This window comes from Xenopus tropicalis, chromosome 4, assembly GCF_000004195.4.
Source record: "Xenopus tropicalis strain Nigerian chromosome 4, UCB_Xtro_10.0, whole genome shotgun sequence".
Taxonomy (NCBI): domain Eukaryota; kingdom Metazoa; phylum Chordata; class Amphibia; order Anura; family Pipidae; genus Xenopus; species Xenopus tropicalis.
The window spans coordinates 73,030,320-73,042,418 of record NC_030680.2 but is presented as its reverse complement, the minus strand read 5'-3'; the positions used below and the strand labels follow the sequence as shown (position 1 = coordinate 73,042,418).

The 12,099-nt window shown below is 37.2% G+C and overlaps 1 protein-coding gene across 2 annotated transcripts in view; it reads left to right on the top strand.

The window, feature by feature from the left end:
* Nucleotides 1-11,845, top strand: part of vps35 (VPS35 retromer complex component) — a 46,290-nt gene extending 34,445 nt beyond the window's left edge. The window contains exons 12-17 of one of the 2 annotated variants that reach the window (XM_012961188.3): nt 527-682; nt 7,844-7,966; nt 8,722-8,901; nt 9,541-9,780; nt 10,158-10,301; nt 10,754-11,845. In XM_012961188.3, coding sequence (XP_012816642.1) covers nt 527-682; nt 7,844-7,966; nt 8,722-8,901; nt 9,541-9,780; nt 10,158-10,301; nt 10,754-10,933 — 1,023 coding nt within the window. In that variant the 3' untranslated portion in view covers nt 10,934-11,845. Of the gene's footprint in view, nt 1-526; nt 735-7,843; nt 7,967-8,721; nt 8,902-9,540; nt 9,781-10,157; nt 10,302-10,753 lie in introns of those variants that run through there. The other variant, NM_001017226.2, reaches the window with a different exon arrangement.
* Nucleotides 11,846-12,099: the final 254 nt, after the last annotated feature.

Sequence of the window (12,099 nt, the reverse complement as noted above, 5' to 3'; positions counted from 1 at the left end):
TTCTTAGCATTAGCTGTGCATTCTGTTTAGTAATACTTAGCAATGCACATGCTTTTACTAAGTTAAGGGTATGAGTACATTTATAGTAGAGCCCATACAAAACCCTTTCATAGTTTCTGATTTTGCTTACTATTTGTAACAGTCCTCTTAAAAATCAGCCCAATGATTTATACATTTCAGGGATAATTTAATTACAATTAACTTCAGTATACATTTTTGCTTCAATAAATATTTTAAAGACCCCTTGATGTCCTGTTCCCTATAATGAGTTGGGGCCAGGACATCAAGCAGGACATCAACAGATTGTGCTACTTCACCTTTTTTAAATGATAATGCCAAACATGGCAATATTTGTGAGATTAGGTTGGGGGCTTGTGAAGGGGATGCAGTTTATATAAATAGGTTTTCATTTAATTGGTTTTCAAGTTTAGCCAATATATGCGCACTGGAAAGTATGGCTAATACACGGTGAGCATTACAATGCACTTCAGCAATAATTACTCACCAATTTATATTTTATGTTTAGGTGGATGCTATCATGAACTTGGTTTCAACGCTTATACAGGATCAGCCTGATCAGCCTGCAGAAGAACCAGATCCAGAGGACTTTGCAGATGAACAGGGTCTTGTAGGCAGATTTATTCACCTGTTACGATCAGATGATCCTGACCAACAGTACTTGGTATGAAATGCTAAAAATTCTGCAATAGAGTTGAAATAAATTACACTATTAACAGTCGGTGTCTGTTTTAAGTAAATCATTGGCCCGTGTCAGGGAATATATAACCTTTCCCCCCACAAATTTGTGTCAATACTGCTTTCAGTTTAACTAGTGCAGACATTTGTGAGACTAATGCTAGTGAGAGCTGTACACGGCTTGTCTGCTATAAAATCCTACTGGGATAAGTAATTACCTGACTAAATAGGACATTTTTCTTTTTAGATCCTCAACCACCATGCTATTATAGTTTTGTGGTGAACAAGAGCAGTTACGTTAACACATAAAACATAATTATTGTTGATTAAGGTGACTCCTGTGATAACTTACTGTACCACAAGCTAGAATAGTGGTACCCAGAGTACCAGAAGATATTTAATGGGACAGATGATTGCGGGACAATATACACTAAGAAATTTCACAAGTTACCTGCTTCACCCATGGTTTGATTGTCAGAGCTGGATGGGTTAAGTGCATACTCTACTCAGCATTAGTAACAGGCAATTTCTGTCAATTACCCTTTTTTTCTGTCAATTACCCCAATTAGTCAGATCTGATTTTTGTCTGACTGAAAAGGCCTTTATTATTCCTTAATATCTGCACATCGTCATTCAAAGGGGAACAATCATGAAATAATAATGAAAATATAAATATAACTCTAGACAAACATTTTGATAATTTTAAAAATGTTTGCACTATTACAAAATTATGGCTAATTATTATGCAGCCTCCCAGCCCCCACCCTTCAGGATCTCTGGCTCCCTGGACCATGTGGTCTGCTTTCTCTATAGCCACTGGAAACGTTGTGTGTCCAGTGCTAGCAGAGGTGCGGATGGCTGCAGCAGGGGCGGGTTAAGCTTCTGCCCCTCCAAATTGTAGTTTGGCATGTATGTTTCAAATTGCTGAGCCTTTGTGCCAAATGCCCTGTTTGCTGCTGCTCAGCAAAGAAAAAGCAATTGATATGTTGATTCTTTTATGTTTTTCTCATAATTAACCTAGAAATAAAGTTCTGTGTGTTTTGTTAGTGATTTAGGTGAGACAGAAATGTCAGACAATATTTTTCTTTGATGGGCAAATCGTACTTTTAACCGATTGTTTTGGAATAAGCTTGGTCCTATGATAACTAAAAGATCTTGTAAAAGAATTGTAACATGGCTAGCTTAAAAAAACTTTTCTTGAAAACATTTCATCACTCATCCAATTGGCTTATATAGTAATTTATTCCTAGTCTTTTTATTTTTCCAATGCACATACATAGTCTCTTACTAATAAATCATGCTCAAGATACTTAATATGACAGGCCAATAAGCTAATGTAGGTGGTCATATACCTTTACATTGTTTACAGTAAGCTATGTAATATGGGAAGGGACCCAAAATAAGAAGTCTGTTAGTTACTGATGTATCCCATTGTAATATCTATTGCTTGAAAAGCTAGGTAGAAATTTCATTACGGTGAAACCAATTATCGTAACCTTAAAACAAGCCTGTTTTAACTATACTGGGGAACCTTAGTTTTCCTATAATTAGATGGCTGTACTATAAAAAAAAGTTACATTGCTTGGAACAAGGTAACCACAATTAAAAGGTCGAGAATTTCATTGTGTCTAAGCAGTTGGCAGAATTATCTCTGCACTGTTCTGTATGTGCCACAGAGGCAAATTATCTGAAAGATGTTTCTGCAGTGTTTGTAAGCTCACAGGGCTCACTGTGCACAGTTGGAGTCTCACTCTGAAGATCAACTCTATTTGTTAGCAAATGTAATAACAGACATTCATGTATTTTGAAGCCATTTATTAGTTGTTGGAAAGCAGCTGTAAAGCTGCTTTCACTTTGAACATATTTCTGAGGAAACAAAGGGTGTAAAACCTTTTGATGAGCTTTTTTATTTGCCGTATATATTCGAGTATAAGCCGATCCGAATATAAGCCGAGGTACCTAATTTTACCTAAGAAAAGTGGAAAAACTTATTGACTCGAGTATAAGCCTAGGGTGGGAAATGCAGCAGCTACTGCTAAGTTTTTTTTTTTAACTGTCAGGCAAGTTTGGGAAGGCTAAGGAAGCTATACTAAGTAATGATAAGAATGCGTGCGCAACGAATGACATCTTCAAACCCATATTCTCAAGTATAAGCCGAGGGTGACTTTTTCAGCACATTTTTGGTGCTGAAAAACTCTGCTTATACTCGAGTATATACGGTATTTGTGTATTTGCTAGGATTTGCGATATTATTTCTTGGTGAATGTTTAAACTTAGCTGGTTGTTAGGGTAATTTTACATGAACAGTTTTGGGTGATGGGCTATTTTTTGGTTTATGCCGTAACAAGGAGTTTCCATCCATGTAATAAGTCATGACACAAAGGTGTTGGCCATTTCTATGCTCTGTCTGAGCCAGCAATTAATGTGAAGCTTTAAATCGAATGGACATTATCACTATTTCAGCTCTTTATATTAGACAGATCCATATAAATATAGTGTACAGTGTTTCTGTTTCAGAATACTCTGGGAATGCATTTGGTCTGTATTTATACAGAGAATTTCTTCTGTCTCCCTGTGCTACCTTTTCTAATCTTTACCATCTACCACCTTTCCATAAAACCAACTTTGACAGTAGAGAACATTATTCTAATGTTATGCAGCTGCTTGGACACTGCTGACTGACTTAAAGGAGACATATCCTATAAAAATGATGAATGTACCAGTGAATTATACTCCTCTAGATATAGAAGGATTGTGCTTTAAAGGAACAGTAACACCAAAAAATGAAAGTGTATAAAAGTAATAACAATATAATGTACTGTTGCCCTGCATTCCTACAACTGGTGTGTTTGCCTCAGAAAGACTACTATAGTTTATATAAGTAAGCTGCTGTGTAGCCATGGGGGCAGCCATTCAAGCTGGAAAAAAGGAGAAAAGGCACAGGTTACTTAGCAGATAACAGATAAACCCCCATTATATGGGGCTTATCTACTAGTTATCTGCTATGTAACCTGTGCCTTTTCTCCTTTTTTCCAGCTTGAATGGCTGCCCCCATGGCTACACAGCGGCTTATTTATATAAACTATAGGCTTTCTGAGGCAAACACACCAGTTGTAGGAATACAGGGCAACAGTACATTATATTGTAATTACTTTTATACACTTTCATTTTTTGGTGTTACTGTTTCTTTAAAAAGTTGTGTTTCTGACTGATTTATTGAGAAATTCCACAAAAACCCCACTAGTTCTGCCCATCTGTTCCACTTCCTGCTGGCTGAATTCTCTGGATGAGCTGGGGAGCCGGTGGCCCTCCGTACAATGCACTGTAGGATAGGAACCAATCAGCAGCTAGGCTGACCTGATAGGGAACTGAAGCCTGTCTTTGTTTGTTTGAGTACAGCGCTCTGATTGGCTATCCCCCTCCTACTGTGCTTCTGGCAGGGACCGTTAGGACACGCCCACTGTTCATTTCACACTGGACAGAGAAGTGATACGATCTATAGAGAGCTCCAATAAAGGGGCCATTTTTACTGAGAGGATTAATTTTTAGCACAAAGGGAAACCAGCACCGTAGATTATTCATAATTGCCTACAAAATTAGCGTTTTTCCCATTTATCCAATATGTTTCCTTTAAACTTCAGGGAAATCAAGCAGTCATTCTGTGCTATTTGCAAATGAAATCGTTTCTGCTTCCTTCACAAAAACTTAACATTAGAAAGACCAGAGATGCTGATAAAGAGACAAGCAGTGTAGAATAGGCAACACTGAATATAAATGTGTAGTCGCTCCTAGCTATTATGGTCATTCTTATCCTATGGTACATGAATAAATGTTCTCTGGTGTCACACTTTCTCTCGTTGTGCCCAAAAGATGAGACACCAATGGAAAGATATTTTTGTTTGTTTTGTCACCTGTACTGGAGGAGATTGATTTGGCTGTCATGTCCACCGCTGTTGCCTTGCAAGTATATGCTTGGAAAGAGAGAGTTATTTGAATGCCCATTACATTTTGTGTGTCTTGATTTTTGTCCAACATTCCTATCTGTGCAAAAAACCCACATTCATCATATTTGCTTGACACAAAGTTAGGGAACCTAGTGGTTTAGAATTAATTCTAGGGTGAGCCCCCAACATGTTACAAGAATGTTAATCACTATTCTCCTGTTGGTTCTCCTTAGTCTCTGCTATCACTCAGCTGTGTTTTCTTATTCCATTTACCTCATAGTAAACTGACCCCTCTGTTGTGTCTTTTAAAAGACAATTGTCTTCAATCAATTTGAAAATTCACATAAATCAAAGTAGTCCACATTTGAATCACTCAGGCCCCAGGGGCTGACTTTGCATTTGTTTTTATATTGAACATGATTGCTTTTATTTATTAACATCTTCAAGTCATGTTCATGATAGTTTACCCTGTTCTGCTGGTTTTATAAGTAATGAAGGTATTTATTCCTTGTATTTATTATTTTTCATGCATGTGCCAAAAGCCAGTTAAAAAAAAAAATTCTGATCCTTTGCTTGTGATCTGTTTCTCCATTCAAGCTGCTTCAGCATTTGTAAGGAGATTTGATATCTCATTTGGCATGTCTGTCGATCTGATATTCAGCCATTACTGACTATTTTAAATTTTAATTATTTAAGCTATCATAATATCTCTTGGGTCCAGCGTTGTCTGTTAAGGCTTGGCAGTCAGACCTCGCTAAATACTTGCTGATAGCCTGAACGGTGGAAAGAGGCAGAATGCAGACACTGGCAGAATATCAACATATTAAATGTTACCTGAATAGCATCATCAGGGTGTGCAGGGCATTCTTGCATTGTATTTGTATTGTAGGGAAGATAAGAGCAGATACCAAATACAGGTGCAGTAAATACACAGAATGCAGGTGATTTATATAAGTGCCAAGGATCAAGACCAAAAAGGAGGGGGAGGCATATTCTCCTGTACCTCAGACCACATTTAGTAAATGATAACTGAGTAGAGGAAAGGCCAGTTTTACTATACATTCTGACATTGTTAGACCTGCAACATATTGATTAGTGTGTAATTTAGTTTGAGCATTAGATAGGAAAAAGATCCTTAAAGAAGGAACCTTTTTTTTCTATCTTTAAAATTACTCTAAACAAACCCACAGAATAATATACCTTAGTCCCTGCATTCAGTCTGATCTGGTTTCTGATTTATGAGTTGAGATCTCCAGTTCCTTTCCTCTACTTCCTGGTACAGTGTGAAACCCCACCCTCTACCTGTTCAGCTCTCCTTGTCCCTTTGACTACAGGGTAGTCAAAGAGGAGAGCCTTCTTTGCATGCCTGGCTGAGAAGAAGCTTTCTGGGAATGCACAGAGAAGCAGGAGCCAGTGTGCAGCAGCAGCTTTTTTTCTGTTCCCATACATAACTGCCTGATTCAACTTCTCAATCAGAAACCAGACTGCAGGGACTAAGGTATGTTATTCTGGGGCTTGTTTAGAGTAATTGTAAAGATAGGAGAAAAATACAGGATCTGGATGTCTGAGCCAGTGGAATTTGGGGATAGATTAGGGGGTTGTTTACTATTTGCTGTTAGGCTGCAGTTTCTGAGAAGCAGCACATGCATTAAAGTAACCTATCGTTATCACAGGCTTTTGTTGTCTTGAAAGAATAGTTGTATTTCTGCTGCTGAGTGTATCCATTAGATAAATAAGAAGACACTATATTTTTTCTGTCAAAATCCTCTCTTCCTGTACAAAATTGGTGTGCACGGATGCTCTCCATTAGCCAACTCATCTGTGATAGCATTTGAATAAAGTTAACTGCAGAAATGGCATTTCAATCAGCTAGAAAAGCTCAACTCCAAAACCAATTTTTTATATTTCATTAAAAATATCTTCCATCTTTAGAAGAGGGTTTTTTTTCTAGTGGTGGATTGTGATGCTCTCCTTATTTATTTACCATCACTGAACGAATGCTAAGTAAGTTGCTTAGGTGACCGTTCCAGTGTTTATTTTAAAATGGTCCTTTAATAGAACTGCAGTGCTCTCCATCCTTACATGGACAGAGGCAGCACATGGCACAAACTATAAGCAGGAAGCCCTGACCAAGCTAGGCCCCTTCCATATTGCACTTTATCACACAGTGCCTGTAGGCTAGGTAAGGTTTATTCACTTTTATTTCTAGAACATGCACACCCAGGATTTATGGATAGTTTTAAATGTGTTTATTTATTACAGGTTACTAATTTATGAGCATAATGGTTTGTGGTTTGGCAAAGAAAACTACAGAGGTGATAAAATAAAGCTCAGTCTGGTCTTGGTCTGGTTATGCCTAATGATAACCAAATGTTTTAGGTCAGTAGGCTCTCTGCAGTATCAATATTAAAAATGTGTGGTTAGCTTTAGGGCAGGGGTCCTCAAACTTTTTAAACAGGGGGCCAGTTCACGGTCTCTCAGGCTGTTGGGGGCCAGATTATAGTTAGTCCTCAAACTATGCCCCCAGCTCCGCTGCGTCCTCACCCCTGGCTACTACCTCTCTGCCTCAGCGTGGTCCTCGGCCCCAGCACTTCATGTCACCGCATCATACCAGCCAGCACGAGGGACATGCTGAGGCAGATGGGTAGTAGTTTGACAGTAATGGGGCAAGAGAAACTGAAAATAGCAGAAAATAGCTAGGTATAGATAGGGTATGCATTATTTCATCTTCCATCAGGATGACATCTTTAGAAAATTACTGCAAGTCCTGCCTCTTTTACTGCAAAATTTAAATTACCAATGAAAAATATCTAGAAATGTCAGCGTGTACAGACGCATTCACTAATATGGCTGCTTTTTTTCTACCTTTGTGTTTGCCTGTTTTGAAGCAGGGATAAAACCAAAATGTAGGTAATCACCTTTTAGAATGCTCACAGTTCTATATATGTACTATCACCTCCAGTAGGGAGAGCAACAGTTGTAAAAGATTTGTTAAACTTACTGATTCAGTTCCCTGTTTGCTAGTTAAACTATGTCTTTTTTTGCATAATTCCAGCTATCTGGTGTGCTAGCTTAGAAATGGGGGTAACCTATAGGGATCTTTCATCCTTTATGGGCAAGTCTTGTTCAGAATGTTTTTCTATTACTTAGTTATCATTTTGGTGAAATAAAGTTTTAATTGTATTATCTGCTTTTATTCTCAGATTTTAAACACAGCTCGGAAACACTTTGGAGCGGGTGGGAATCAGCGAATACGTTTCACGTTGCCGCCATTAGTTTTTGCTGCCTATAAGCTTGCATTCCGATACAAGGAAAATGCCAAAGTGGTAGGTTACTTTTATATTTTTAATGACTCTGACTGGCTTGCTTTGTAATCTAGGATAGGGCCCCCAAGCAATTTTTGCGTTTTACTGTATTTCTATAAACAAAAGACTATTTTCGCTTAGTGCATCATGAGTGTCTCTGCTGTTCTTATACATGTGCCATTTGTGTTGGTGTTAAAGCAGCATGCCATCCATGGATAAGTGTATTAAGGGAGGCTGCCATTTTTTTAAACTGGCATTTATTTGCTGACTTTGTCCACTCTTCAACTGTAGTGTTCTAGGAACTGATAGCTAATCTCCCCCATATTCCCATGCAAACCCACAATCCCAAATCATTCATAGCAGCATTTCTCTGACAGTAGCAGAACTACTATCAGCATTTATAGTTGCAACACAGATAGCAAGGAAGCATATTGTGTGTATTTGACAAGTATAGACCAGAGTGGGTACCTTTAAATTTGTTATACTGTATACATTTCTGTTTAGACTTAGTACACCACTGTGGTTTAGCACAGTTCTGTGTGATGACCTGTTAAAAAGGTTTCTCCCCAGTTGAAATCTATGTGGTCAATGATATATTTTTTTAATGTATATTTTCATAACTGACTGTTTATATTTAAAATATTCAATGTCAATGTTTTAACCTAGTTGTTAGCTGAATTAAACATTATACAAGTTATAATAAGATAGGGGAATAGGGAAATTGCTTGTTTATAAATGTAAATGTTTTGTTTTGGTTTTTTTTTTGTATAACTCAGGATGACAAATGGGAGAAAAAATGTCAAAAGATCTTCTCCTTTGCACATCAGACAATCAGTGCATTGATTAAAGCTGAACTGGCGGAGTTGCCCCTTAGACTTTTCCTCCAGGGTGCATTGGCAGCCGGCGAAATTGGATTTGAAAACCATGAGACAGTGGCCTATGAATTTATGTCTCAGGTAAGGACTAAACCGCTAACAATTTATCTCTTTGTCACTTTGACAGTGACCTTGACATTCTGTTTTTCAATTATAGAACATTGCAGAGAGAAAATTGCTCCTACATAGCACAAGACTTTCTCTTTATTACTGAGTTTTATTCATGGCTCATGCCAAAGGCAGCATGAAATCTCTTTTCATAAGAACAAGCTAACAAGATATCGCAGTTTCCCGGCTGCTGAAAGAGCAGGATCCGCTGGAGTACGAAACAAAACAGTAGTTAGAGCAACAGATGTTTCTTGGCTGCTAATTGTAAAGATAATAGATTGATTTTATTTGTGTATTTATGTACTTTCCCGTTTAAGAAATTTTACAGAGAAGGTGCAAGTTGCACTTCTGAAGCTCTGAAATTCAAAATGCTCAGACTCTTTTGATTGGCTATTAATATGAATTGAAACATGGATTTATAATAGCTCAGTTACCTAAAAAAAAAAAAAAAAGATACGGTTTTATTATCACGGATAAAAACAAAATCAGTCAAAAATGAATACTTACCGGTATTGGTTATTTGTCATTTTGACCTTGTATCTTAAATGATATACTTTTGGATTTTTTTTTTTTACTTTCATTTTAATGCCTATACTTTCCCATGTTCTGCAGGCTTTCTCCCTTTATGAAGATGAAATCAGTGATTCTAAAGCACAGCTAGCAGCTATCACGTTAATAATTGGAACTTTTGAGAAGATGAAGTGCTTCAGTGAGGAGAACCATGAGCCTCTGAGAACACAGAGTGCGCTTGCGGCTTCCAAGTTACTGAAGAAGCCTGACCAGTGCAGAGCAGTTAGCATCTCCGCTCACCTCTTCTGGTCTGGGCGCAACACAGACAAAAATGGCGAGGAGGTGAGGATTCTTTTTGGGGTGATCAAATAAATGAGCGTTAACAAAGAAGGTAAATCCGCATCCTTACAGATCTTGAAACACCCATGATTAGATTTTGGGAGTTGTAGCCGAACAAATTTTGCAATGTGTCAGGTTGTGATATATGATTGGATGGGAAATTATGGTCTCCTAGCCTACTAATTGTAGACCAGTATCCAAAGAGTATGGTGGGATTAGTAGACCCTTATAAATAAGTAAGTAGATCTTGGTGCGTGCTCATCCAATAAAGATTTCTACATTGGGTAATACTAAAATTATGTTTAATATGTTACATTTTTTATTCTAAAAAATAAACTAAATAAAATTTACCCACCCTGTCCATTAATTTGCCTGTTTAGATTCATAGTGGCAAGCGAGTCATGGAGTGTTTGAAGAAAGCTCTTAAGATCGCTAACCAATGCATGGATCCCTCTCTCCAAGTCCAGCTCTTCATCGAAATTCTGAATAGATACATTTACTTTTATGAAAAGGAAAATGACGGGGTATGTAAAATGACAGCTTGTGTTGTATTTTTTTAAATTTAACTAATGTAGCACCTCCGTATTAAATCTCATGATTCTAATTAGTGTCCAGAGAAACAAACCATTTTTGTTATTTTTGCTAGTTTTTTTTTAATTAATTAAATTATTAATCCATTACATAAAGGGCTATTTATAACAGCAACTGCCCTGTGCAAAAGCTCGATTTTGGGTATCTATTTATTGATGGGTATGTTAATATCCAAGCAACTTATGACTGTGTAATACAATGAGCTTTCTCAAAATCAGTTATTCCCCCTTCCTTTTTAGTGATTATAAGTGTCATAAGTTTGTTTAAAACTGGATTATTTTTTTTAAAACGCTGCATATATTTATATGTTTGTATATAGAACTACAGTGAATATACTTTATGACCTGAATGCAGACAATTTTACTAAGCTTTGTATTAATTATAGGTCACTGTCCAAGTTTTGAACCAACTCATCCAAAAAATCAGAGAAGACCTTCCAAATCTGGATGCCACAGAGGAAACTGATCAAATAAGCACCCATTTTAAGAACACACTTGAACATTTACGCCTGCGGAAAGACTCACCAGAGGGCGATGGTCCAATATACGAGGGTCTTGTTCTTTAGACAGAGAACCCGCTTCATGTTTGACCTAATCCTTTCTTTCCATTAACATAAATGTTTGTATCTTTTTTGTTTTTGTTATGCCTTTTGACTTTCTTACTCAAATTATATTTTTTCTCCATAGATTGTGCCTTTTGGAAATGCCAAGTAGACAGACCGTTAATTTCCATTTTAGAAACTCCTTTAAGCACTTGAATGCATTAACTTATCTATGGCGAATGGAGGGGCCTTCAGAATGGGCCATGAAGCGTATATTTGGCACTAGGTAGTACATCTTCTGATCATTGAGTAACCCTTCTAATGTTGTAGGGGATTACAGATGCCTTACACATTTACTATTCAGGGCCACTGTATTGGAAGGTGAAGCTGTCAAGCTCAAAACCATAAAAGCGGTTAGCCTTTCTAGTAGAGTGGGCTTTATTGGAAATAAAAAGTCTGTTCTGTCTGCTGCTGTTTTTTCCTATACTGTACTGCTGGAGAACCGATCTTATATCTCCTCTGTGCTGTATAATTGGCTTAGAGTATTATGGAGTATCTCACCTATGAGTCACTGTTTGTGGGCTTAAGCTGTTGGTTTCATTTAAAGCAGGAACAGCTGTGCATTGTACCCTAACACCCTGTCTCTGTTAATGCATGCCTAGAGATGTTTCAAACGCCATGTTTCAAAAAGAGAAGCTATATTTTGCATAACAAAGTTCTGTGACGTTCAGTTGAGAGCCAGTACTGTGCGCAGAACTTATTTATCAATAGAGTTTTGTTCTATATAGTATAAAATTGATTGCAACAGAGAAAATGTGTTATCTATATAGTGTATGTATTCCCATTGCCATTGTAAATTTAGGGATAAATCATCGCACATTTATTTAGGCTCATCATTTGCATCTGTGATATAATAAAATTGCTATTAACAGGTTATATTATGAGTTGATTATTTTGTATTATTCTGTTGCACCATCTCCCTCTAGCTGTAAAAACGGATTTGTTGAGTGCGGGACATATGACTGTAATTACTGACCATATGTATACAGTTCATTAAACACAATTCATCCGAAATCTATATACATCCTAAAAATTATTAATCACACATATAGAATAAAATATTAAGACCGTAAAAGTATATGTAAAAAGACCATAATGGTACATTATGCTTAGCCCCAACTTAAATTACT